The 24,824-nt window shown below is 37.6% G+C and overlaps 1 protein-coding gene across 2 annotated transcripts in view; it reads left to right on the forward strand.

Moving 5' to 3' along the window:
* Window positions 1-24,587, forward strand: part of RBBP6 (RB binding protein 6, ubiquitin ligase) — a 36,554-nt gene extending 11,967 nt beyond the window's left edge. Inside the window, exons 4-18 of one of the 2 annotated variants that reach the window (XM_040257927.1) lie at window positions 1,918-1,962; window positions 3,996-4,084; window positions 4,214-4,310; window positions 4,668-4,807; window positions 7,659-7,831; window positions 9,314-9,417; window positions 9,529-9,866; window positions 15,371-15,467; window positions 15,566-15,644; window positions 15,750-15,804; window positions 17,337-17,405; window positions 18,798-19,157; window positions 19,446-19,547; window positions 20,410-22,167; window positions 22,583-24,587. In XM_040257927.1, the coding sequence (XP_040113861.1) occupies window positions 1,918-1,962; window positions 3,996-4,084; window positions 4,214-4,310; window positions 4,668-4,807; window positions 7,659-7,831; window positions 9,314-9,417; window positions 9,529-9,866; window positions 15,371-15,467; window positions 15,566-15,644; window positions 15,750-15,804; window positions 17,337-17,405; window positions 18,798-19,157; window positions 19,446-19,547; window positions 20,410-22,167; window positions 22,583-24,167 (5,091 nt within the window). In that variant the 3' untranslated portion in view covers window positions 24,168-24,587. The remainder of the gene's footprint in view (window positions 1-1,917; window positions 1,963-3,995; window positions 4,085-4,213; window positions 4,311-4,667; window positions 4,808-7,658; window positions 7,832-9,313; window positions 9,418-9,528; window positions 9,867-15,370; window positions 15,468-15,565; window positions 15,645-15,749; window positions 15,805-17,336; window positions 17,406-18,797; window positions 19,158-19,445; window positions 19,548-20,409; window positions 22,168-22,582) is intronic. The other variant, XM_040257935.1, reaches the window with a different exon arrangement.
* Window positions 24,588-24,824: the final 237 nt, after the last annotated feature.

Here is a 24,824-nt window from a genome sequence, read left to right on the forward strand (position 1 = left end):
ATTGGTAAAGATTCCACAGATTACTTGGTGGGAAAAAAGTGATTTAGATGCTGTTGAATATCTAAAAGCACTCATAACTAAATAAATATATGCTCCTAATAACAAGTTGGCCCAAAGGAAGAATAGGAAAGCCTGGCATAATAACAAAAAGGCAGCTGTATTTTAGGAGAAGAAGAACAACAAAAAAGTTAAATTTTTTGGTTCAGCAATAAAAAAAGTGTAATATAACTGCTGCTTTCTTTCTAAGGAAGTGATCAGCATGCATATTCTATATAGTAAAAGGCTATTTTAAAAGGCTGTTAGTTTCTTTGATTAGAAACATAGTATAGATGATGGTTGACAGCAGTTTGTTCAGCCCTTATTTCTTAAAATTCAGATAATTCATGGTTGATATAAAATGTTAGGCTCTTCAAAATAGATTGAATAGGTCAGAATTTTTCTAGATAAAAATAGGCTGTGTTCTTTCAATTTTTCTTTCCTAAATTTACCTCTTGAGATATTCATTCTTTAAGGAAAGAACACTTCAACCCGCTGATAGATTATATGGCTAGGAATGTATATGGGGTTAGTGCATTATGGACTCTACAGTCCTTCAATGTGGAGCTGAGAACCTTTTGTTTAGATAAACATCCCAGCAGTAATATCCATCAAACTAGCTTTTAAAACTCTTAAGACATGTATAAGATGTATTTTAAATTTAGCCAACATTAGTTTTATTTCTATTTATTGCATTCCTGCTGTGGTGGCATTAAGCTAAGAACTACATATTGAAACTGGTTACATTTCTATTTGGGGCTCAAGTCATGCTGCTTTTTTTTTTTTTTTCCCCCAAATACTCTCAGTTCTTTGGAATCCTTGAAAAATGCATGATGAAGACTCACTTTTTTTTTTCTTTGATCCAGACATCTTGTTACATTCTCTCCATTTTAAAGAAGAGTTCTGACCAGTAATGCATGAGAAATTTGTAACATGTTGAATAAGCAACCCACTTACTACAGAGGAAGCTGATAATGTTTTCATTTTGGTACACTTGTAGGGAAATCGTGTCTTTAGAATTACATGCTAAAGATAGTGTGTGTGTATACATATACACACCCATGCATAAACACTTTTTAAAAACTGATATTAATATAGTTCAGGGAACAAACAATGAAATGAAGCACTTTTAAATACATTTGAACATACATGTTTAAAGCCCTCTTATATCCATGTTTAATACTTGCTCCCTTTGATTAAAGTAACTATTTCCCCTGCATATTGAAGGGGAAATAACTATAACTGCTCTGTTTGCCCTGCGCCAGGATGCCTTTTGTTTCCCTTTATATGGCTTAAAATTTTTGCCCTGTTAAAGCTGTGGTTTCTTTGGCGAGATTAGCTATTGATGCTTTGCATGGGAGAATAAACTTATTCAGACCGGGCAGTACATACTCAAAAGAGGGGGAAAGTATCAGTTATTTGGGAGCTGTTTTATTAAAGCAATTATCCGAGCCTTTAAAGAGCTGCTTGTTTTTACAGGGTTGTATACTGGCATTATAGGAAAGTTAGAAAGATTTCTTATTCTCTCTTCTAGTGTACATTGTCTTGAGCATCATTAGTTTTAGAGACCACTGATAGACCTGGGACTCTTACTTAGTATTTAATCACCACCCTGAGCAGCTTTCCTATCCTTTTCTTTACTGTTTTCTCATTGTAATAGAATCCCCTTCAACCATTAGCCTTTACTTACTGTATGTGAGATGTGTGGAGAAGGATAAGTGGGGTGAGCTACATTTCAGCTTAAAACAAGATAACATTCTTTCGAAAACTTCTAATAAAAATACCCAATATTTGAACATTAAGTGGCAGTAGGGAGTAAATGATCACTTTCAGATGTTTTCAGTGTGGAACTTGAATGTGTGTTTAATTTTTTATGAACAGATTGATGACTCTTCTGCGTCTATTTCTCTGGCCCAGCTTACAAAGGTATATATATATTCTTGAAAATATAAATCTTTTTCTAACATCGTAATTTTTTTTAATGTGGAGCGATTGTTTTAAGAGGGGTTGGGGGAGGAAATACTTTGCAGAAACATTTGTACATATTATTACTATCCTGTAAAGAGTAGCTGCCGTTTTGAGAAGATAGGGGGAGTATTTTGCTTCACCATAATGTTGGAGTATTCATCTTCAAGACAGAAGAAACAAATGAAGCTACACTTGCTTGCTTTTTTTCTCATACATTTTGTTTAATTATACATTGGAAACTAACAGATTTCTGAAGGAATTCCCTGATTTTGGCTGTAAATTATGTGGACTTTACGCAGCCAAAATAGAAGCTTTCCTTTACATGGACAATTGCGTGGTTATTTCTTGAATATTTGAATTGATCCCTTGAAAGTTAACGTTTTAAATGTGATACAGTTGTTTCTCTATGCTATAGACTTGTAGTCTGTCTGCATTAGAAAAAGTTTTAAACAACCTAATTTGTTTGAACACAGACTACATGAATTGTGTAAATGTATAAAGTTGTTTGCAGGAGTGTACCACTGTGTATGTTTGGCAGAGGGGCAAATTGTTACCTCCTGAAGTCATTGTATATGCCATGTTTTGCGATAAGATTGCTTGCAGTTTTCTGCTCAACAGTGTGTACCTTTTGTTTGGGAAAGCACTAGTGATGGATTAATTTTTAAAACAATAGACTTAGTTTGCAAATTATGCCTTTAGGGGAAAAAAGGCAAATAATAGAGAACAGGTAGTGTTTTGAGGGCCAAGAAGGAAGTTTTCCAAAAATCCTTTTTTCCCCTGCTATCAGAAATATAAAATTAAATTTAGCAACCAAAGTGAATGATAGACAAGTTTTCCATTAGTGCTGTCCCTCTCTTGTCCTTGGCTTTGTTGTAGGTTTTGTCCTTATCCCCTAGAATGTATCCCCAAAATGTCCTAGTAACAAATACAGCTTTTTAAACTCCTGTTGTGGGAAAAGTATACATTAAAGTTGATAATTCTAAAAGCAACCTCAATAATTTTTTAATGCAAAGTGGTTTAGCATAGAGTTAACATCTTCAGCAACTTATAGTTCACTGTTTAAAGTCTTCTGTACTGTAAGGACCATATTTGGGTTCTGGTCTATTCCTCCATTGTTTCTTTGTGGGAAGCAGTTGGGGAGTTTTGGAGGTTTGGGGGACTTTTTTTTTTTTAACTATTTGTAAGTTAATGTTTGGGTTCAAACAAATTAGTTGTTCAACATCTGTAATCCAGTTTTTTGTAAATGTTGCTGTTGTTCTAAGCTCTGTTAATGTTAAGCATTCTTTGTATATAAAATTACAATAAAGTGTTAAAACTGGTTGCTTGTTTTGTGAATGAATGTAAAGCTAAAACCTAATGAATGGCTGACAACGAGTGCTAGATGCTTGAAGATTCAAGTTATTAGGACTCACTCCCTTAGACCCTGCTTATTATCTAGACTACTGTATGTAATACCTCAGAGATGAAGTTCATAATCTTTGGAGAGTTGGATTTATAATTTGAATGCTCAGTGCATGTGCTTTGCACTTAATTGTAAATTTGGCACCACTACTTAAAGAGCCTTCTGATACCTGGTATCTGCTGCATATGGTCAGTGTCCTGTCCCCAACCCTACCTCTAAGTCGTGTGCTTGACACTTGATGCTTAATGCTATGACACTTGAATTACTTTTAATATATGAAAATGTCAAGTGTTTCTCTAACTTAATATCAGTTTTTAACTTAGAAGAGTAGTATGTAAATCTTAATGTGAGGTACTAACAGGGTCTAAGGTTTGAGTGCCCCCAGAAGGACTTTCTTCAACCCCATAGACACCCAAACATCATGTAATGACCTAAGGCACTCCCCATGCCTCTTCTAGGTTATACTTGTAAATAACTGTTTTTATGCAAGATTAGATATTGCTCTTTACAGGATGAGTGGTGTTGTCTTTGGCTGTGTGGTCTTAAATGTGTTTCTAATGTGTGTGTCAAATAATTACCTGTTAAACAGACTGCCAATCTGGCTGAAGCCAATGCTTCTGAAGAAGATAAAATTAAAGCAATGATGTCGCAATCTGGCCATGAATACGACCCAATCAAGTAAGTTTATAAGTACTTTATTCTAATATGTACTTTGGGGTGGTACTTAACAGCCCCCCATGTCAAAAGCTTTTTTTTTTTTCTTTTTTTAAGTCTTTGTGTACATGTAATTTTTTTTTTCCCTTTCAGTTACATGAAGAAACCTTTAGGTCCACCACCTCCATCTTACACTTGTTTCCGTTGTGGTAAACCTGGCCATTATATTAAGAATTGCCCAACAAATGGGGTAAGTTCAAACTAAAATTTTTCCTTAGCCTTATTATTTCTCTTGGTAAATATTGGCTTCTATGTTATAGTGGCAAATGAGCACAGCTTTTGGAGCCAAACTGCTGGTATCAAATCTTGACACTGCCACTGAGTGAGCAAGTTACATGAATTTCTCCAAGCCTGTTGTTTCTTCTCTGTGAAATGAAGATAGTGATAGTACTTAACTCACATGGCTGTTGTGAGGATTAAATGAGATCATACATGTAAAGCTCTACAAATAATACAAGCAGATAGTAAATACTGTGTGTTGGCTAATATTATTAAATAATGGTAACTACTTTTTCTCTTCTTCCTCTCTCCTTTCCCCTACCTGTAGGATAAGAACTTTGAATCTGGTCCTAGGATTAAAAAGAGCACTGGAATTCCCAGAAGTTTTATGATGGAAGTGAAAGATCCTAACATGAAAGGTGCAATGCTTACCAACACTGGAAAATACGCCATACCAACTATAGATGCGTAAGTATTCAAATTAGGTATGATCTGGGGAGATTGCAGTCAGTCCGGCGATAGTGTTTTATTTAATCTTGGGCTCGTAACTTGGCTACTTGGATTCCTTATAAACATTGTATACCAGGTCTTAGTCTATATGTTGCATTTCTGTGTTAAGAATGAGAGACTGCAGTCTGCTCCGTTTAAAGCAAATTAAAAATGTATTTGGGGTTTTTGTTGCCAGTGAGTGCCACTTTCCTTGTGGTCTTCTAATTTTTATTTTTTCTCTCATTCCCTGCTTTCTTCCTCATTCACATACATACTCCTACATAATCTTGTATGCTGTTTGCATCTTTTAAATGAACAAGATAAGTGTCTTAGACTTTTTAAGAAACAAGAGGCTTAAGAATAAAAGTTCTGCAAGATATCAAGGCAGATTTAAATGTGAAGATTAAAGGAAATACTCATCTTGACTAGTTTGGATATACTATGTGAATCTTAAGATTCTAAAGTATGGTTTATTTTATAAACTATGAGTTCAGATCTGTTGTTTAACAGTTCAGCACTGTTTATCTGTTATAAACTGTTAGTAGCTCTATAAGCCGTACCTTAACGCTTATTTTTCACATGTTTTCCGGTTTTATTTTAGAAGCCAATTTCTAATGAAATGAATAGACAGTAAACCCGGTGGCATAGTTCAGCTAGGTAACTTCCCATTTTATCTGCTTTTATTAATACATTTAATTATCTTTTGATTACCCTCAACAAACAATATAAAACAAACTCAAACAATATAAAACACAGTATTAAGTGTTCTTAGGACTGTGACTCTGTAACTTTATTGTGCATAAGAACCTCTTGCAGAAGTGTGTTAAACCAGCCTGTCCCGCTCCTCTCCCCCGCCCCTGAGGGATTATATTCTCAGTCTGCATCTTTAACGAGCCCTCCAGGAGAATATGAGGTTAGAGGATGCTCAAGGCATGCCTTGAGAAACATCAGTTTAAAGAATAGATATCCATGTTCCCAGTGACGGAATGTTTATTCAGAACAGTTTTTGTCAGCTTTGTGCTGTACTATCAAAATGTGATGAGCAGGTAAGGACAACGAAAATGCTATGCTTACAGAATGATGCTGAAAAAAGATTGTTTTTGAGTAGGTAAATACACTGTTTTAGTTAACAGTTAAGAATTAATGTTTTTCTCAACTCCCAACCCTGCTCACTTTCTCAGCTTCACTCCCATCTATTTTTTATCAGTCTACCATTGTGTGTTTTTGTGGTTCATCTTAGAGCAGTTTGTTGTATGCTATTTCTAATTCAGATATTTCATACATGCATCCAAACAGTTTTAGGTTGAAATTGATGGCTTTTTACAGACAAAGATTAAGAGCAGACCGTTTCATCTTAATACAATAAGATGTAAATGTAAAAGTATTTAAGTAGAAATTTGTGTTAGAAAAATTAACATCACCTGTAAACTCAAAACTAATAATTAACTTCATTGCTATTTGAATACTGGAATACAGAAGTGCATTTGTGCCAAACACACAGCAAATACTGGGGAAAATGGGAACCCAAATATTTTAAATGAAACTTTCACCCTCTCCACTAACACCACTGATAAGCAACTCAGACTCTTCTTCTGTTTCTTTTTCTATCCTCTGTTCTCCTCTTTTTTTTTTTTTTTTTTTTCTTTTCTCTCTTTTGGGCAGTGGGAGACTCCTCTTTCACAAATTGGGAACAATGGGGCATAAGCAAATTGATACTTATTTCTGGAATCGTGGTGATGTCTATGGAGCAGCTGCAACACAAATAACACACCTAAGGTACCCTGCTCTGTCCAGATGAGATTCTTTCATTTTTAGCATTGAGTTGAACACACTCTGTTCCTGAATGAAAGGGAAAAGATTTCTCTAGGAATTCCTATGTTTTACAAATGTGCCTGATTACAGAGAAGATGGGGGTATTGGAAGCGGTGGTGAGAAGTCTGAGAATGGCTTATTTTTTTTGCTTGTTTTTAATATATTTAATATCCAACATTGCCACAAAATTTCTACCAAAAAATGGACCCCCAAGTATCTAATGAGGTGTTACTTTTAAGTTTTTTACACATTTTTCTAATTAAGTCATTAATATTTCTTGTGCTCAGTCATGTCCAACTCTTTGTGACCCCATGGATTGTAGCCCACCAGGCTCCTCTGTCCATGGAATTTTCTAGACAGGAATGTTGGAGTGGATTGCCATTTCCTACTTCAACTGTCTATACATAGATTAATCTCATAATATTAAGTGTAAGACCACTGTTTTGAAGTCTAATTCTGTTTATTAATTATTGATGTGATTAGGGACATATTTCCTTTGAATTACCCACCTTAATCGTGTAATGTCAGTACCAATTTTAGCTTCCCGTATTGTGACATTCACACTAGTATTTTCACAGGTTTGGAGACTGTTAGACTCAGGAGGAAAAAAATTTCCAGGAAACATGGTAGGCTAGAGAATAGTGATTAGGGTGTTGTCATCACTTAAGCTCAAATCCTGTCTCTACCATTTAAATATAACTTTGTGGTACTTGATTGTGTCACTGTACCACTCTGACTCACAGTTCTTAGAAATACAGAATCTAAGATCCTTTTAGCCAATTTGTGGCTTTTTTTTTCTTTCTGTTTTGTTATACTCTCTTAGGATTTTGTTTTATATCTTTTTGTTTAGGGGAGGATATTCATAACTGCTCTCTTATTTTGGAAAGTACTACACTTGTATAAACTAATTTGGCATCATACTAGATTATAAGTTCCCACTATTGTATAATAGAATATATAAATATCTTGGAAATACTTTCCCATAACAGTGTTAAAACACTAAGACCTTCTTTTACAGAGAAGCATATGCAATTGGGAAGAAAGAAAAACCACCTTTTTTACCAGAGGAACCATCATCATCTTCAGAAGAAGATGATCCTATCCCAGATGAGTTGTTGTGTCTCATCTGCAAAGATATTATGACTGATGCTGTTGTCATTCCCTGCTGTGGAAACAGTTACTGTGATGAATGTAAGAAATGTTGAACTTTGGAAGATATGTGTTTGAGAGTGTGTGTATTTCCTTGGAAAGGCTCTTAGCAACAGTGTATATTTAAATGATAAAGTATGAATTATTGATACATTCATCAGTGAACATTTAATAACTTTTATTGTTTCTTTTTTTAAAAAGTCTGTTTGTCCTTTCGAATTGACCACTTTCTTTACCTTCATCAAGGTGTCTTTACTGAGGTTTTATAAAATGTAGGATTTTTGTTTCAAGTATGTTTTAAATGGTATAGAGAAATTTAAAAGCTTTGGGGGCCTTAGACATTTCCAAAGTATTTTTTTAAATAAGTCCCTTTCTAGGAATGTGAAAAATAGTTTAAAATTCCAAAGGGTGACTGAGAACTACGGTCTGTAAACATATTACCCAAACACTTGCCAGGGGATTGCTTGTGACTTTTTTTTCCTAGTCATTTATATTATATTAGCACTTGATTCTCTTCTGCCACTTTCCTTAAGTTTTCCCTTCTTACCCAGATGAAAATAATGTCATCTAAAAATTTGATTGCTCAGTCCTGCTTTAGTCCTTTTCATTTCTAAAGATTGTTTTGGGGGACTTCCTTCGTGGTCCAGTAGTTAAGACTCCATGTGTTTCTGCTAGAGGGGATGGTGTTCAGTCCCTGGTCAGGGAACTAAGATCCACTAAGATCCTGTATGCCATGCGGTGCAGCCAAAAGAAAAACAAGAGTTTTGGAATACAAATCTTTGTTATGGAGCCTCTTCAGTGAAGACAAAAGTCAAGAAGAGGTTACTTAAGGCTTGTTTCAGAGTGTGTCTTAAGTTTTACAAACCACTTATATAACTGGGTTTTTTGCTACACTGAAGCATAGTCAGTGCATCTGTAATTTGGTTTTCCTTCTTACCTGCTGTGCTATAGATGGTTCTGATTTCCTTGCCTGAATAATGCTTCTGCTATATTTAATGCCCTTTCCTAGTGATGCCTTTTTAAATTTTGTTTATGCCACATAGCTTATAAGATCTAAACTCCCTGACTAGGTATTTAACCCTGCCCCTCAGCAGTGTGGAGTCCTAACCACTGGACCACTGGGGTATTCCTGTGTGATTGCTTTTTTTAAAGCCCTGTATTTACAACATAATGTTTTTGTCTTTTTCTAGGCTGTATTTCTATTTTTTTTTTTTGCTATAATACTCTAGATGTTAGCTAACCAAAGAGAATGGTATTTGAGAAAGAGTGTCCTTTCTCTCAGTTTAAATGTTTGTTTAGCTTATATCCATTAATTCTGTGTTTAAGGTAGAGGTTAGAGCAAAGGAATGATACCAGGAGAGAAATTTTACTTTTAAATTTCTTAATCTAAGAATAGAAGTGATTAGTAATGTGTGCTTGGAAAATAGTAATGTAACTGAACACATATAAACCATCTTTTCAATTCATTGCCCAAAACTGGGTTCCTGTCTGTGCTTTTGTTAATATTTAAAATCTTATACATAGGTATAAGGACAGCACTCTTGGAATCAGATGAACATACATGTCCAACATGTCATCAGAATGACGTCTCTCCTGACGCGTTAATTGCCAATAAGTTCTTACGACAGGTAGCTATATTTATATCCCTTCTTATGAAAATTTTTAAAAAACCTTTTGATTTAACTGTACTTGAGTAAATACTACATTTTTTTCTGCATTTTTATGTTTGGTGTCTATAGGCTGTTAATAACTTCAAAAATGAAACTGGTTATACGAAAAGACTAAGAAAACAGTTACCCCCACCCCCTCCCCCAATACCACCTCCAAGACCACTCATCCAGCGGAACCTACAACCTCTGATGAGATCTCCAATATCAAGACAGCAAGATCCTCTGATGATTCCAGTGACATCTTCATCAACTCACTCGGCTTCATCTATGTCTTCATTAACCTCCAATCAGTCGTCTTTGGCCCCTCCTGTCCCTGGAAATCCATCTTCTGCCCCAGCCCCTGTACCTGATATAACTGCAACAGTCTCCATATCAGTCCACTCAGAAAAATCAGATGGACCTTTTCGGTAAGTCTATTTCTCACTGTTAGGAAACAACTGAGACCAGAGACATAGTTTTTGTTTATTGTATATTGCTTAAATTGTTGTTTTAGTGACTGGTGGAGAAGGCAATGGCACCCCACTCCAGTACTCTTGCCTGGAAAATCCCGTGGACGGAGAAGCCTGGTGGGCTGCAGTCCATGGGGTTGCTGAGAGTCGGACATGACTGAGCGACTTCTTTCACTTTTTACTTTGCTGCACTGGAGAAGGAAATGGCAACCCACTCCAGTGTTCTTGCCTGGAGAATCCCAGGGATGGGGAAGCCTGGTGGGCTGCCATCTCTGGGGTCACACAGAGTCGGACACGACTGAAGCGACTTGGCAGCAGTGACTGGCAGTCTGTAGCATCCTACTGTACTCAGTAAGGTGGGTGACTTGTAAGAAATGACTTAGTCTTTTGGAATTCCCTGGCAGTCCAGTGATTAGGACATGGCTCTTGAATCGCTGGAGCCCGGGTTCAGTCCCTTTTGGGGATCTGAGATCCCGTAAGCCACACAGCATGGCCAAATGAAAAAAAAAGAAAAGAAATGACTTAGTCTTACTGGAGGAATAGACAGACAAAGGAGATTCACTTGTAAATGATTAAATGTCCCAAAGTCAGAAACTATACAGATTGCCAGCAACCCCTCTTAAATGTTGAATAGTATCCCATAACAGCTTTGCAGTTCACAGGAGGGGAGAGTCTTATGGTCATGATGACTGTATTAAAAAACAGTAGATTTGAGTAGAGCTAAGAACAGAGAGGAGGGGATGAAACACTGGTAGAAAGGTCAGAAATAATTGTGGAGCATAATTATGTAGGAGAGTAGCAAAACCTCACTTAAATCCTACCGCTTCTGAAATGAAAGGGACCTATGACTGTATAGTCCAGAGGCTCTGTAAGTCCAAGTCTTAAAAAATGAACCAGCTTTGAAAAATTAAGATGCCAGGGGTATGTTCCCGGGAGCAAAATTTTTATGACTAGGACCTTTACAAGTATACTAAAGAGATCCCTGCAAACTACTGTATATATAGGATAGATAAACAACAAGATCCTACTGTATAGCACAGGAAACTATTCAGTATCATGTGACAAATCATAATGAAAAAGAATAAAATCCCACTGATCTAGTTCAACCTTTTATTTGATTAATAGTGGGAATGGTCTACTATTCATTCACTTACCTTAGAGTACCTTTTTGATTTAATAGAGCTGGAAGTAGAATTTAACTCTAAATCCTTTTCTTCTCTTTTTGGTTTTTCAACTTTTTTTTTTTTTTCTTAAGCTTTAGTAGTTTTAAAACTGCACCAGTTTCTATCATTTCATAGATTATACTTTTTAGGAGATTCCTTCATCATACATTTTACTTACATATGAAGAATTCTTCCAAAGTCCTGTCGGGCTCATTTTCCCCAGAAGTTTTCATCATCTTTGATTTAAACTCATCTTAATGCGAGTGTGATGGAGAACAATGTTAGGAACAAGATGTAATTTTTAATGTTTTTCCTTTAATAATTTTTATTAGTTATATGCAAAAGGAAACCTTATAATCCTATCATCACAGATAATGCATTCCTGAAGTAAGAATATTTGTGTACTGCAGACATTTTCTGCAGATCTATTATTTTTCAAACTCTGCAAGTGTTACAGTTCAGTTCACTCGCTCAGTCATGTCTCTTTGCGACCCTATGAATTGCAGCACGCCAGGCTTCCCTGTCCATCACCAACTCCTGGAGTTCACCCAAATTCATGTCCTTCAAGTTGGTGATGCCATCCAGCCATCTCATCCTCTGTCGTCCCCTTCTCCTGCCCCCAATCCCTCCCAGCATCAGAGTCTTTTCCAATGAGTCAGCTCTTCACATGAGGTGGCCAAAGTACTGGAGTTTTAGTTTCAGCATCAGTCCCTTCAATGAACACCCAGGACTGATCTCCTTTAGGCTGGACTGGTTGGATCTCCTTGCAGTCCACAGGACTCTCGAGATCTCTTCTCCAACACCACAGTTCAAAAGCGTCAATTCTTCGGTGCTCAGCTTTCTGCACAGTCCAGCTCTCACATCCATACATGACCACTGGAAAAACCATACCCTTGACTAGAAGGACCGTTGTTGGCAAAGTAATATCTCTGCTTTTGAAAGCTGTCTAGGTTGGTCATAACTTTTCCTTCCAAGGAGTAAGCGTCTTTTAATTTCACGGTTGCAGTCACCCATCTGCAGTGATTTTGGAGCCCCCCAAAATAAAGTCTGACACTGTTTCCACTGTTTCCCCATCTGTCTGCCATGAAGTGATGGGACCAGATGCCACGATCTTAGTTTTCTGAATGTTGAGCTTTAAGCCAACTTTTGCACTCTCCTCTTTCACTTTCATCAAAAGGCTTTTTAGTTCCTCTTCACTTTCTGCCATAAGGGTGGTGTCATCTGCACATCTGAGGTTATTGATGTTTCTCCTGGCAATCTTGATTCTAGCTTGTGCTTCTCCCAGCCCAGTATTTCTCATGATGTACTCTGCATATAAGTTAAATAAGCAGGATGACAATATATGGCCTTAATGTACTCCTTTTCCTATTTGGAACCAGTCTGTTGTTCCATGTCCAGTTCTAACTGTTGCTTCCTGACCTGCATACAGGTTTCTCAAGAGGCAGGTCAGGTGGTCTGGTATTCCCATCTCTTTCACAATCTTCCAGTTTATTGTGATCCACACAGTCAAAGGCTTTGTCGTAGTCAGTAAAGCAGAAATAGATGCTTTTCTAGAACTCTTGCTTTTCTTGCTTTCTCGATGATCCAGCAGATGTTGGCAATTTGATCTCTGGTTCCTCTGCTTTCTCTAAAACCAGCTTAAACATCTGGAAGTTCACGGTTCACGAACTGCTGAAGCCTGGCTTGGAGAATTTTGAGTATTTACTAGCGTGTGAGATGACTGCAGTTGTGCAGTAGTTTGAGCATTCTTTGGCATTGCCTTTCTTTGGAATTGGAATGAAAACTGACCTTTTCCAGTCCTGTGGCCACTACTGAGTTTTCCAAATTTGCTGGCATATTGAGTACAGCACTTTCACAGCATCATCTTTCAGGATTTGAAATAGCTCCAGTGGAATTCCATCACCTCCACTAGCTTTGTTCGTAATGATGCTTTCTATGGCCTACTTGACTTCACATTCCAGGATGTCTGGCTCTAGATGAGTGATCACACCATTGTGATTATCCAGTTCGTGAAGATCTTTTTTGTACAGTTCTCCCATGTATTCTTGCCACCTCTTCTTAATATCTTCTGCTTCTGTTAGGTCCATACCATTTCTGTCCTTTATTGAGCCCATCTTTGCATGAAATGTTCCCTTGGTGTCTCTAATTTTCTTGAAGAGGTCTCTAGTCTTTCCCATTCTGTTGTTTTCCTCTGTTTCTTTGCATTGATCACTGAGGAAGCCTTTCTTATCTCTTTTGTTATTCTTTGGAACTCTGCATTCAGATGCTTATATCTTTCCTTCTCTCCTTTCCTTTTTGCTTCCCTTCTTTTCACAGCTATTTGTAAGGCCTCCTCAGACAGCCATTTTGCTTTTTTGCATTTCTTTTCCATGGGGATGGTCTTGATCCCTGTCTGCTGTACAGTGTCACAAACCTCCGTCCATAGTTCATCAGGCACTCTATCAGATCTAGTCCCTTAAATCTATTTCTCACTTGAATTGTATAATCATAAGGGATTTGATTTTGGTCATACCTGAATGGTCTAGTGGTTTTCCCCACTTTCTTCAATTTAAGTCTGAATTTGGCAATAGGGAGTTCATGATCTGAGCCACAGTCAGCTCCTGGTCTTGTTTTTGCTGACTGTATAGAGCGTCTCCATCTTTGGCTGCAAAGAATATAATCAGTCTGATTTTCATATTGACCATCTGGTGATGTCCATGTGTAGAGTCTTCTCTTGGGTTGTTGGAAGAGGGTGTTTGCTATGACCAGTGCATTCTCTTAGCAAAACTCTATTAGCCTTTGCCCTGCTTCATTCCATAGTCCAAGGCCAAATTTGCCTGTTACTCCAGGTGTTTCTTGACTTCTTACTTTTGCATTCCAGTCCCCTATAATGAAAAGAACATCTTTTTTGGGTGTTAGTTCTAAAAGGTCTTGTAGGTCTTCATAGAACTGTTCAACTTCAGCTTCTTCAGCATTACTGGTTGGGGCATAGACTTGGATTACTGTGATATTGAATGGTTTGCCTTGGAAATGAACAGAGATCATTCTGTTGTTTTTGAGATTGCATCCAAGTACTGCATTTCGGACTCTCTTGTTGACCATAATGGCTATTCCATTTCTTCTAAGGGATTGCTGCCCACAGTAGTAGATATAATGGTCATCTGAGTTAAATTCACCCATTGCAGTCCATTTTAGTTCGCTGATTCCTAGAATGTTGACATTCACTCTTGCCGTCTCTTGTTTGACCACTTCCAATTTGCCTTGATTCATGGACCTGACATTCCAGGTTCCTATGCAATATTGCTCTTTACAGCATTGGACCTTGCTTCTATCACCAGTCACGTCCACAACTGGGTATTGTTTTTGCTTTAGCTCCATCCCTTCATTCTTTGTGGAATTAATTCTCCACTGATCTCCAGTAGCATATTGGGCACCTACTGACCCAGGGAGTTCCCCGTTCAGTATCCTTTCATTTTGCCTTTTCATATTATTCATGGGGTTCTCAAGGCAAGAAAAGTGACGTGGTTTGCCATTCCCTTCTCCAGTGGACCACATTCTGTCAGACCTCTCCACCATGACCCTCCTGGGTGGCCCCACACGGCATGGCTTAGTTTCGTTGAGTTAGACAAGGCTGTGGTCCGTGTGATCAAATTGGCTAGTTTTCTGTAATTATGGTTTCAGTGTGTCTGCCCTCTGATGCCCTCTCGCAACACCTACTGTCTTACTTGGGTTTCTCTTACCTTGGACGTGGGGTATCTCTTCATGGCTGCTCCAGAAGGTGCAGCCGCTGCTCCTTACCTTGGATGAGGGGTATCTCCTCACTGGCCCCCCCTCCTGACCTTGAACGTGGAGTAGCTCCTCTCGACCCTCCTTTGCCTGAGCTGCCGCTGCTCCTTGGACATGGGGTTGCTCCTCTCTGCAAGTGTTTGAGGCATTTAAATATGACTCAATGTTTGTAATAATGGACTGTTTCTTCAAAAATATAGAAAATATTCTCATTGAACTTTAAGGCATACAGCATGCTGATTTGACTTACACATATTGTGAAATAATTACTGCAGTAGGGATCAGCTAACATCCATCTTCTCACCTAAATACAGTAAGTAGTGGAAAAAAAGAGTTCTCACCTCCTTGTGATGAGAACTCTTAGGATCTAATCTCTCTTAACAGCTTTCCAGTATACCATACAGCTGTGTTACCTACAGTCGTCATGTTGTACATTATATCCTGAGTACGTACTTATCTTATATAACTGGAAGTTTGTACCTTTAATTCTCCATTTCTAATGACCTTTTAATGTTGTTGTAAATTATTTTCTAGGGATTCTGATAATAAAATACTGCCAGCTGCAGCACTTGCATCAGAACATTCAAAGGGAGCTTCTTCAATTGCAATTACTGCTCTTATGGAAGAGAAGGTAAGTTTCATTGGCTTTTAAATTTGGAGGCCTTTTTATATTATTACAGTAGAGTTTTTTTTGTTTCGTTTTTTAACTGTTTGTGTTTTTTCCTAAAGGGTTACCAGGTGCCTGTACTTGGAACCCCCTCTTTGCTTGGACAGTCATTATTGCATGGACAATTGATCCCCACGACTGGTGAGTATAAAATCATTTTGGTTTGAACTTTTCCCCTTAAAAAATAATTTTAGCTTTATTCAGCATGTAATTTTATATTTAGTTGTTCTTATTTTTTTGTCCAAGGTCCAGTAAGAATAAATGCTGCTCGTCCAGGTGGTGGTCGACCAGGTTGGGAACAGTAAGTATATGTTTCACATAATCTTCAGATGATTGCTTTCAAACCAGAAATAGAAATTACAATCTAAGTGGTATGTTGCTGAGTGTCTTTTATTATAAACTCTTTTATATGCCGTAATTTACAGTTTTTGTGTAAAATGTCACAAACTCAAGACTAAACTTATACAAATTCTTTTTAAAGTGTATCAATCACAAAATTTCTCATTTTGAGTAGTTCAGTTAAATTCTATTGCATATTAAAATCTATAAGGTATGAGAGACATGCTTTGTGAATAGTCCCTGTAATAAGTCCTTCCTCGTCTCAGAAGAAAAAGCAAAAAATTACATGGGTATAATTTTTTATGGCATTAAAAATCAGATTTATTTATTTTATATAATATTTCTGTTTATATAGCTCATAAATTTATATAAACTGGCTTATATTCTAAAACTTTGGTCTTTTTGTTTGAAAGATAAACATAGAAAAAGTATGTTAAGAATATATCAGTAGGAAAGGCTTCCCTGGTGGCTCAGATGGTGAAGAATCTGCCTGCAGTGTGGGAGACCCAGGTTCAGTCCCTGGATTGGGACGATTCCCTTGGAGAAGGGAATGGCTACCCACTCCAGTATTCTTGCCTGGACATAGACAGAAGATCCTGGTGGGCTACAGAGCCATGACTGAGGGACTAAACACACACACATACGAATATATCAGTAGAAAGAATATGGGATTTGAAGACAGATCTGGGTTTGAATCCCAGCTCCTGCATTTACTAGCTGTATGACAGTGAGTGTTTGATTGTACTTCTCAGCTTCCATTGCCTCATCTGTAGAATTGGAATGGTGCTACTTACGTCACATGTCAGACACCTCCATATAGTTCCCAGCAGGTAAAACGACTCTTTTCTGTAACAGTTAAGTTCAAGGCCTCCCTGGTGGCTCATTGGTGAAGAACCCACCTGCCAACGCAGGGTTTTGATGCCTGGTCTGGGGACATCCCACATGCCTGAGACCAACCATGCCCATACACCACAACTGTTGAGCCTGTGCTCTCTAGAGCCCAGGAACTGCAACTGTTGAGCCCAGGGTTTGTAACTGCTGAAGTGTGTGCACCCTAGAGTCCATGCTGTGCAACAAGAGAAGCCACCCCAATGAGAAGCCTGCACACTGCAACAAAGAATAGCCCCTGCTCACCACAAGCAGAGGAAAGCCCGAGCAGCAATCCAGCACAGCCAATAAATAAATGAATAATTTTTTTTTAAGTACATGGGATCTTTTAAAAAACAAAACACAGAAAGTTCAGAGTAACTTATAAAGTGCTAGTTAAAATATACTACATGAAGTTTATATTGAGGCTTCATTGTTTATAATGTTAATCAGAAAAAATATTCAGGTACACGTAATGCTTGCTCATCTCTCTCTATCTGGAACAAGCAAGAATCAGGGTCAGGGAGTAAGGAAAAGTTTCCAGAATAGTTAAAAAATAGTTATCTTAAAGTCTGTGCCCAAAAAGATCATGTATTATACTCAAGCCTATTTTATCTTTCCACACAGTTCCAACAAACTTGGATACTTGGTTTCTCCACCACAGCAAATTAGAAGAGGAGAGAGAAGCTGCTACAGGTAGGCTTGCTAAAAATCTTGAATAACAGTAATCTGATGACAAACTGAAAAATATAACAAAAATTAAAGCACAGCAGTGACAAGGGGAATGAGTTCATTTGATTTGCAGATACCTCACTTAAATCTTGAGTTGTGCTTGAGAGGCCTGTAAAAGAATAGGTTACATTTAGTATTTTAAATGTTGGTTTTTTAAGGCTACATCTTTGCTACTCCTCCTTAAGGACTACTTTCTCCTTGTCAGCACATAGCAGAATATTGGCTTATCTCTGTTGAGTGTAAAGGGAAGTCAGTAAAGCCTATACAATGTTTAAGGTATTGTCATTAATCTAAAGTGAATGGTGACCAGTTTAACTCGTAAGTGTGAAGAATTGCACATATTTCTCTCCTAGACTCAGTTGTCCCAGTCTTCTGCCATCTCTTCTTCCAAAAGAAGAGACAGGAGATTGTTAGGGACCCTTGCTCTGGAGATACACAAGCAGTGTCAATCTAAGAAGTAACCCATATAAGTTTTACCCTCTAGGTCATTCTTAAGGATATCTTCTAGTGCACCAAAGAGAATTGCTAAGCTTATGAAAGATAACTACTGTTTTGTTGCTAAATCACGTATTTAATAGGATATTTACTAAATCAGACTCTCTGAAAAGAGGCTTAAAATCTAAACCCCTACTGCTGCTGTTGTATACCAGTTACTTGTAATTTAAAGATTCTTTTAAAAAGCTTAACAGAAATAAGCACACTTTTTTTTAAGCCACTATTTCTTTGATGAGGCAGAATTTTAGCACTTAACTGTGTCAGAATAAAACAAATTTTCAGTTACTGATTACAAATGTTAAACTAATGTTTGTTTGTTCTAGTTTGAAGGGTCTTTACATATTTACTCAAAAAGATATAGGAAGTGGGTTTTCTTCATTTAAACTTGATCTTAGAAGGCATTTTGGGGAGAACCAGATCACAGAGGCTTTAACCTATTAGCTTCTTTAAATGATGGATTAGGAAGTAACAAGAGGTCATTGTGAAGTGATAATTGGAACTTCACAAGAGAACTTTTAAATACAGTGAAAGTGAAGTTGCTCAGTCGTGTCCAACTCTTTGCGACCCGTGGACTCTAGCCCACCAAGCTCTTCCGTCCATGGGATTCTCCAGGCAAGAATACTGGAGTGAGTTGCCATTTCCTTCTCCATTTAAACACACTGTCTCCATATAAAGAAGGCCTTGTAAACGTATATCCTCTCAGTCCCTAACTGGCCTGAAAAGTTGTTTTTAACATATGAATGATGTTACCTTTACATTCAAATTATATCAGGGTCCTGATGCTTATTTAAATAGTTTTGGGATAGAAAATATAAGCTTACTTATCTCAGATGCTTTAATATCTTGGAATTATTTTTCCAGAAGTATAAACCGTGGACGGCATCACAGCGAAAGATCACAGAGAACTCAAGGCCCGTCACTGCCAGCAACTCCAGTTTTTGTGCCTGTCCCACCCCCTCCCTTGTATCCTCCTCCTCCCCACACACTTCCTCTCCCAGGTGTTCCTCCTCCACAGTTCTCTCCTCAGTTTCCTCCTGGCCAGCCACCACCTGCTGGGTATAGTGTTCCCCCTCCAGGATTTCCTCCAGCTCCAGCCAATTTATCAGCACCTTGGGTGTCATCTGGAGTACAGACTGCTCATTCTAATACCATCCCAACAACACAAGCACCACCTTTGTCCAGGGAAGAATTCTATAGAGAGCAACGACGACTAAAAGAAGAGTAAGTATTCTAATTTGAAATTACTCTACACTTTCATTTTCTGATGTGACATTAAACAGGTATCTTTGGAAGCATTTTCCAGTGTTTCCAGTTAGTGTAAGAAAAATCACCTAAAAATTAAACCAAGTCATACAAGCAACTTCCTCAGGGATTCCTAGTTATTTATAGTTTTAAAGTGGAAAACTAATGGCAATTTCATTCATTTCATTCATAATCTAATTACATTTGTCTTGTTAGTTTTCTTAAATGGTTTTTGTTAACTTTCACTCTTTAACTTTATTTTACTAGGGAAAAGAAAAAGTCCAAGCTAGATGAGTTTACAAATGATTTTGCTAAGGAATTGATGGAATACAAAAAGATTCAAAAGGAGCGTAGGCGCTCATTTTCCAGGTTAGTGTTTTGCAAGCCTTCACAACAGAATTGCAAATGGGACTTTGAATATCCAGGGATTAGCTATGGATATAAATAACATCACAGTTACGGAATTTTTCTGATTCGGTCTAGGTTTATAGAAATGGAAATGTAGCTTATTTCCCAGTATCTGTTTATTGAAATAATATCTCACTGTAAATTCTATTGTGTAGAACTAGCAGTTATGGGGATTAAATTACCCTTGTCCCTTGAAGTTATTTATAGTATGAAAAAATTGGGAAATGTTTATAGAAGGAAAGAAATAGGGGAGTAGCTAAAGAATACATTTCTGAGGACCCTCTTACTTAAGGCTACAGCTTTCTGCTGGAACATTAACCTGTGTGATTATGAAATAACAGTAGATTACAAATTGCTTTATTGATAGAAAAACTGAATTATAAAAATTCCCTAGAAGCTTGTTTAGGACACTTCTATTTTAAGCTTATGCTCGAAATATGGTTCCTTTTAAAGCTAGACTGTTGGCCAATAAAGGACAAAAAGAAAAAAATCACTGCTACTTAAAATAATCAGATAGGAAGTAAAATTTAAATTGGCATTTTGTTTAGTGTTGATTAGCTCATATAATTCACGGTACATTAATGCACTTCACTCTAATTATTAAGACTTCACTTTTGTTTTGCAACAAGTGATTGCTCTGATCTTTGTGTACTTTATTCCATTCCAGTAGAGGTCACTATGCCTCTTTAATCATCTAAGATGAAACTTTATATAAAGAAATATGGAACCATGAGGAGAACATACTTGAATGCAAGAATCTGTATTTTATTTAGTATATATTTCTCAACTATGAATTATTGTTTTGTTTTTGTTTTTTTTTTAGGTCCAAGTCTCCCTATAGTGGTTCATCCTATTCAAGAAGTTCGTATACTTATTCTAAATCAAGATCTGGTTCAACGCGGTCACGTTCTTATTCTCGATCATTTAGCCGCTCACATTCTCGTTCCTATTCACGATCACCTCCATACCCCAGAAGAGGCAGAGGAAAGAGTCGAAATTACCGTTCACGGTCTAGATCGCACGGGTATCATCGATCTAGGTCAAGGTCACCTCCATATAGACGGTATCATTCACGATCAAGATCTCCTCAAGCATTTAGGGGACAGTCTCCTAATAAACGTAATGTACCCCAAGGAGAAACAGAGCGTGAATATTTTAACAGATTCAGAGAAGTTCCACCACCTTATGACATGAAAGCTTATTACGGGAGGAGTGTTGACTTTAGAGACCCATTTGAGAAAGAACGATATCGAGAATGGGAGAGAAAATATCGAGAGTGGTATGAAAAATATTACAAAGGCTATGCTACTGGAGCACAGCCTAGACCATCAGCAAATAGAGAGAACTTTTCTCCAGAAAGATTCTTACCGCTTAACCTTAGGAATTCTCCCTTCACAAGAGGCCGCAGAGAGGATTACTCTGGTGGGCAGAGTCATAGAAGTCGAAACGTAGCTGGCAACTATCCAGAAAAACTTTCATCAAGAGACAGTCACAATCAGAAGGATAATACAAAGTCAAAAGACAAGGAAGGTGAAAGTGCTCCAGGAGATGGTAAAGGAAATAAACATAAGAAACATCGAAAAAGAAGAAAGGGAGAAGAAAGTGAAGGCTTTCTAAACCCAGAGTTACTAGACACTTCTAGGAAATCAAGAGAGCCTACAAGTGGTGAGGAAAGTAAAACAGACTCCTTGTTTGTTCTCCCAAGTAGAGATGATGCTACACCTGTTAGAGACGAACCAATGGATGCCGAATCCATTACTTTTAAATCAGTGTCTGAAAAAGACAAGAGAGAAAAAGATAAACCTAAAGCAAAAGGTGACAAGACCAAACGGAAAAATGATGGATCTTCTGTATCCAAAAAAGAAACTGTTGTAAAACCTGCTAAAGGACCCCAAGAAAAACTAGATGGAGAGCGTGAAAAATCTCCTCGATCTGAACCTCCACCTAAAAAAGCCAAAGAGGAGACCCCAAAGACTGACAATGTGAAAGCGTCATCTTCCTCTCAAAAAGATGAAAAGACGGTCGGCACCCCCAGAAAGGCTCACTCAAGGCCAGTAAAGGAGCACCAGGAGGCAAAGCCAGTCAAAGAGGAAAAAGCAAAGAAGGACTATTCCAAAGACAGCAAGCCAGAGAAGGGGGCTAGTAAGGAAGAGAAGGCCAGGAAGCCTAATGAGAAAAGCAAGCCGCTTGATAGCAAGGGAGAAAAAAGGAAGAGAAAAACTGAAGAAAAAGGCGTAGATAAAGAGTTTGAGTCATCTTCAATGAAAATCTCTAAATTAGAAGTAACTGAAATAGTGAAACCATCACCCAAGCGCAAAATGGAGCTTGATATTGAAAAGATGGATAGGACACCTGAAAAAGACAAAATTTCATCATCAGCTGCTCCGGCCAAAAAAATCAAGCTTAACAGAGAAACTGGTAAAAAAATTGGAAGTACAGAAAATGTATGTAACACAAAAGAACCCTCTGAAAAGTTGGAATCAACATCCGGCAAAGTGAAACAAGAAAAAATCAAAGGAAAGGTCAGGCGAAAAGTGACTGGAACTGAAGGATCCAGCTCAACACTTGTGGATTATACCAGGTATCTGATAATTGGGGAGGGGGGCGGGGGGAGGGTTGCATTGTGGATTATACCAGGTATCTGATAATTGGGGAGGGGGGCCCGGGGGAGGGTTTCATTGTGGATTATACCAGTTATCTGATAATGGCGGGGGTGAGAAAAGGAGAATATGTTCCTTGAGAATGTATTGATGTTAGGGGTTAGCTGGTTACTCTTGTCTTTGAGGATAACAATTGTTAAAAGATAATAGATGCTAAGTAGATTTTGAGAGTGAGCCATACTTACTTTTATGTAATCATATATACATATCTTAGAGCAGAGTAAGTGGGCTTTTGAAACTTGAAAGGGCATTTATCATATTTAAGTCTTTTTATACTCATCAGTGTTTAACAGTTATGAGTTCTTCATTGAATAAAAAATATTTTATTCTTTTTAGTACCAGTTCGACTGGAGGCAGTCCTGTGCGGAAATCTGAAGAAAAAACAGATACAAAGCGAACTGTCATTAAAACAATGGAAGAATATAATAATGACAACACAGCTCCTGCTGAAGATGTTATTATTATGATCCAGGTTCCCCAATCCAAATGGGATAAAGACGACTTTGAATCTGAAGAAGAAGATGTTAAATCCACCTCACAACCTATATCAAGTGTAGGAAAACCTGCCAGTGTTATAAAAAATGTTAGCACTAAACCACCAAATGCAATCAAGTATACTGAAAAGGAGAGTGAATCATCAGAGAAAATTCAGAAACTCACCAAGGAGGTGAGCCATGAAATTGCACAGCATGAGGTCAAAAGTTCAAAAAACTCTGCGTCTAGTGAAAAAGGGAAAACCAAAGATCGAGATCACTCAGTATTGGAAAAGGAAAACCCAGAAAAGAGAAAGAACAACAGCACTCAGCCAGAGAAAGATAGTAATCTGGACCGTCTGAATGAGCAAGGAAATTTTAAAAGTCTGTCTCAGTCTTCCAAAGAGACTAGAACTTCTGGAAAAGAAGATAAGCATGATTCCATTCGAGGGTCCTCAAATAAAGACTTTACTCCCAACAGAGACAAAAAAACAGATTATGACAACAGAGAGTATTCAAGTTCCAAACGTAGAGATGAAAGGAATGAATTAACAAGAAGAAAAGACTCTCCTCCTCGGAGTAAAGACTCTGCATCTGGACAGAAAACTAAGCCAAGGGAGGAGAGAGATTTGCCTAAAAAAGGAACAGGAGATTCCAGAAAAAGTAGTTCTAGTCCCACGAGAGACAAAAAACCTCATGATCATAAAGCCACTTATGATCCTAAACGCTTAAGTGAAGAGACAAAATCTTTAGATAAAAATCCCTGTAAAGATCGTGAGAAACACATGTTAGAGGCAAAGAACAATAAAGAGTCAAGTGGCAATAAATCACTTAGTATACTTAACCCACCTGACCCACAGATTGAGAAAGAGCAAGTTACTGGGCAAATTGATAAGAACACCATCAAGCCTAAGCCCCAGTTAAGTCATTCCTCTCGACTGTCCTCTGACTTAACTAGAGAAACTGATGAAGCTGCTTTTGAACCAGACTATAATGAAAGTGACAGTGAAAGCAATGTGTCTGTAAAAGAGGAAGAAACTGCAGGAAAGGTTTCTAAGGAACTGAAAGATAAAGTAGTAGAGAAAGCAAAGGAGAGCCTGGACACGGCAGCAGTCAGCCAGGCAGGCGTCACCAGGAGCCAGAGTCAGAGCAGCCCAAGTGTCAGTCCAAGCAGAAGTCACAGCCCTTCTGGAAGCCAAACCCGGAGCCACAGCAGCAGTGCCAGCTCTGCAGAAAGTCAGGACAGCAAGAAGAAGAAGAAAAAGAAGGAAAAGAAAAAGCACAAGAAACATAAAAAGCATAAGAAGCATAAGAAGCATGCAGGCACTGAAGCAGAATTGGAAAAAAGCCAAAAACACAAACATAAGAAAAAGAAGTCGAAGAAGAGCAAAGATAAAGAAAAGGAGAAGGAGAAGGATGACCAAAAAGTGAAATCTGTCACTGTGTAGAAGGGCAGATTTTTAAAAATTGACTTAATTCCTAAGTCATCTGTATTAAATTTTGTTATAATGTAAAGAGATTCAAGCCTTGTAAATAATGATACGGAAGACCCTGTGCTGCACTTAAAATATTGCTGCTTGATTATTTGATTTTTACATCAGAGCTTTATAACACGAACTTTTGTACAGAATTGTGAGTTGTGACCATGTAACATGAGAGGTTTTGCTAGGGCCTATTATTTTTAACCACCATTAATTAGTTGGGGTGGAGTTTACTGTACTGTGAAATTTTCACATTTGAATTTTTTTAATTGCCTGGCAAAAGCTGATATCAGTTCTAAAATATCAGCAGAATGATTTGCTGAATTCATTACAACCCTGTTATGTCACTTTTTGATTACAATAAAAGTTTTCAGTAAACTTTTCAAATGTTGAATGTTTGCCTTCAAGGAAAGTGTGTCCTGACTCTTAACTTCCCTCTTCCATTTCCCTATTTAAAGTATCCTTTGAGTCCTGAGTATAAACTGAACTGTATATATAAAATCCTGAAGTAAACATGGAAAGTATACTTCATTTGTGGGCTGATAACAGGTGGCCAGAAATAAGGAATCGTGGTTAATTTGATTCCTGGTTGAATAAGTCTTAAAGTTCTAAATTGCACTTAAC

This window comes from Oryx dammah, unplaced genomic scaffold, assembly GCF_014754425.2.
Source record: "Oryx dammah isolate SB20612 unplaced genomic scaffold, SCBI_Odam_1.1 HiC_scaffold_2, whole genome shotgun sequence".
Lineage (NCBI taxonomy): Eukaryota > Metazoa > Chordata > Mammalia > Artiodactyla > Bovidae > Oryx > Oryx dammah.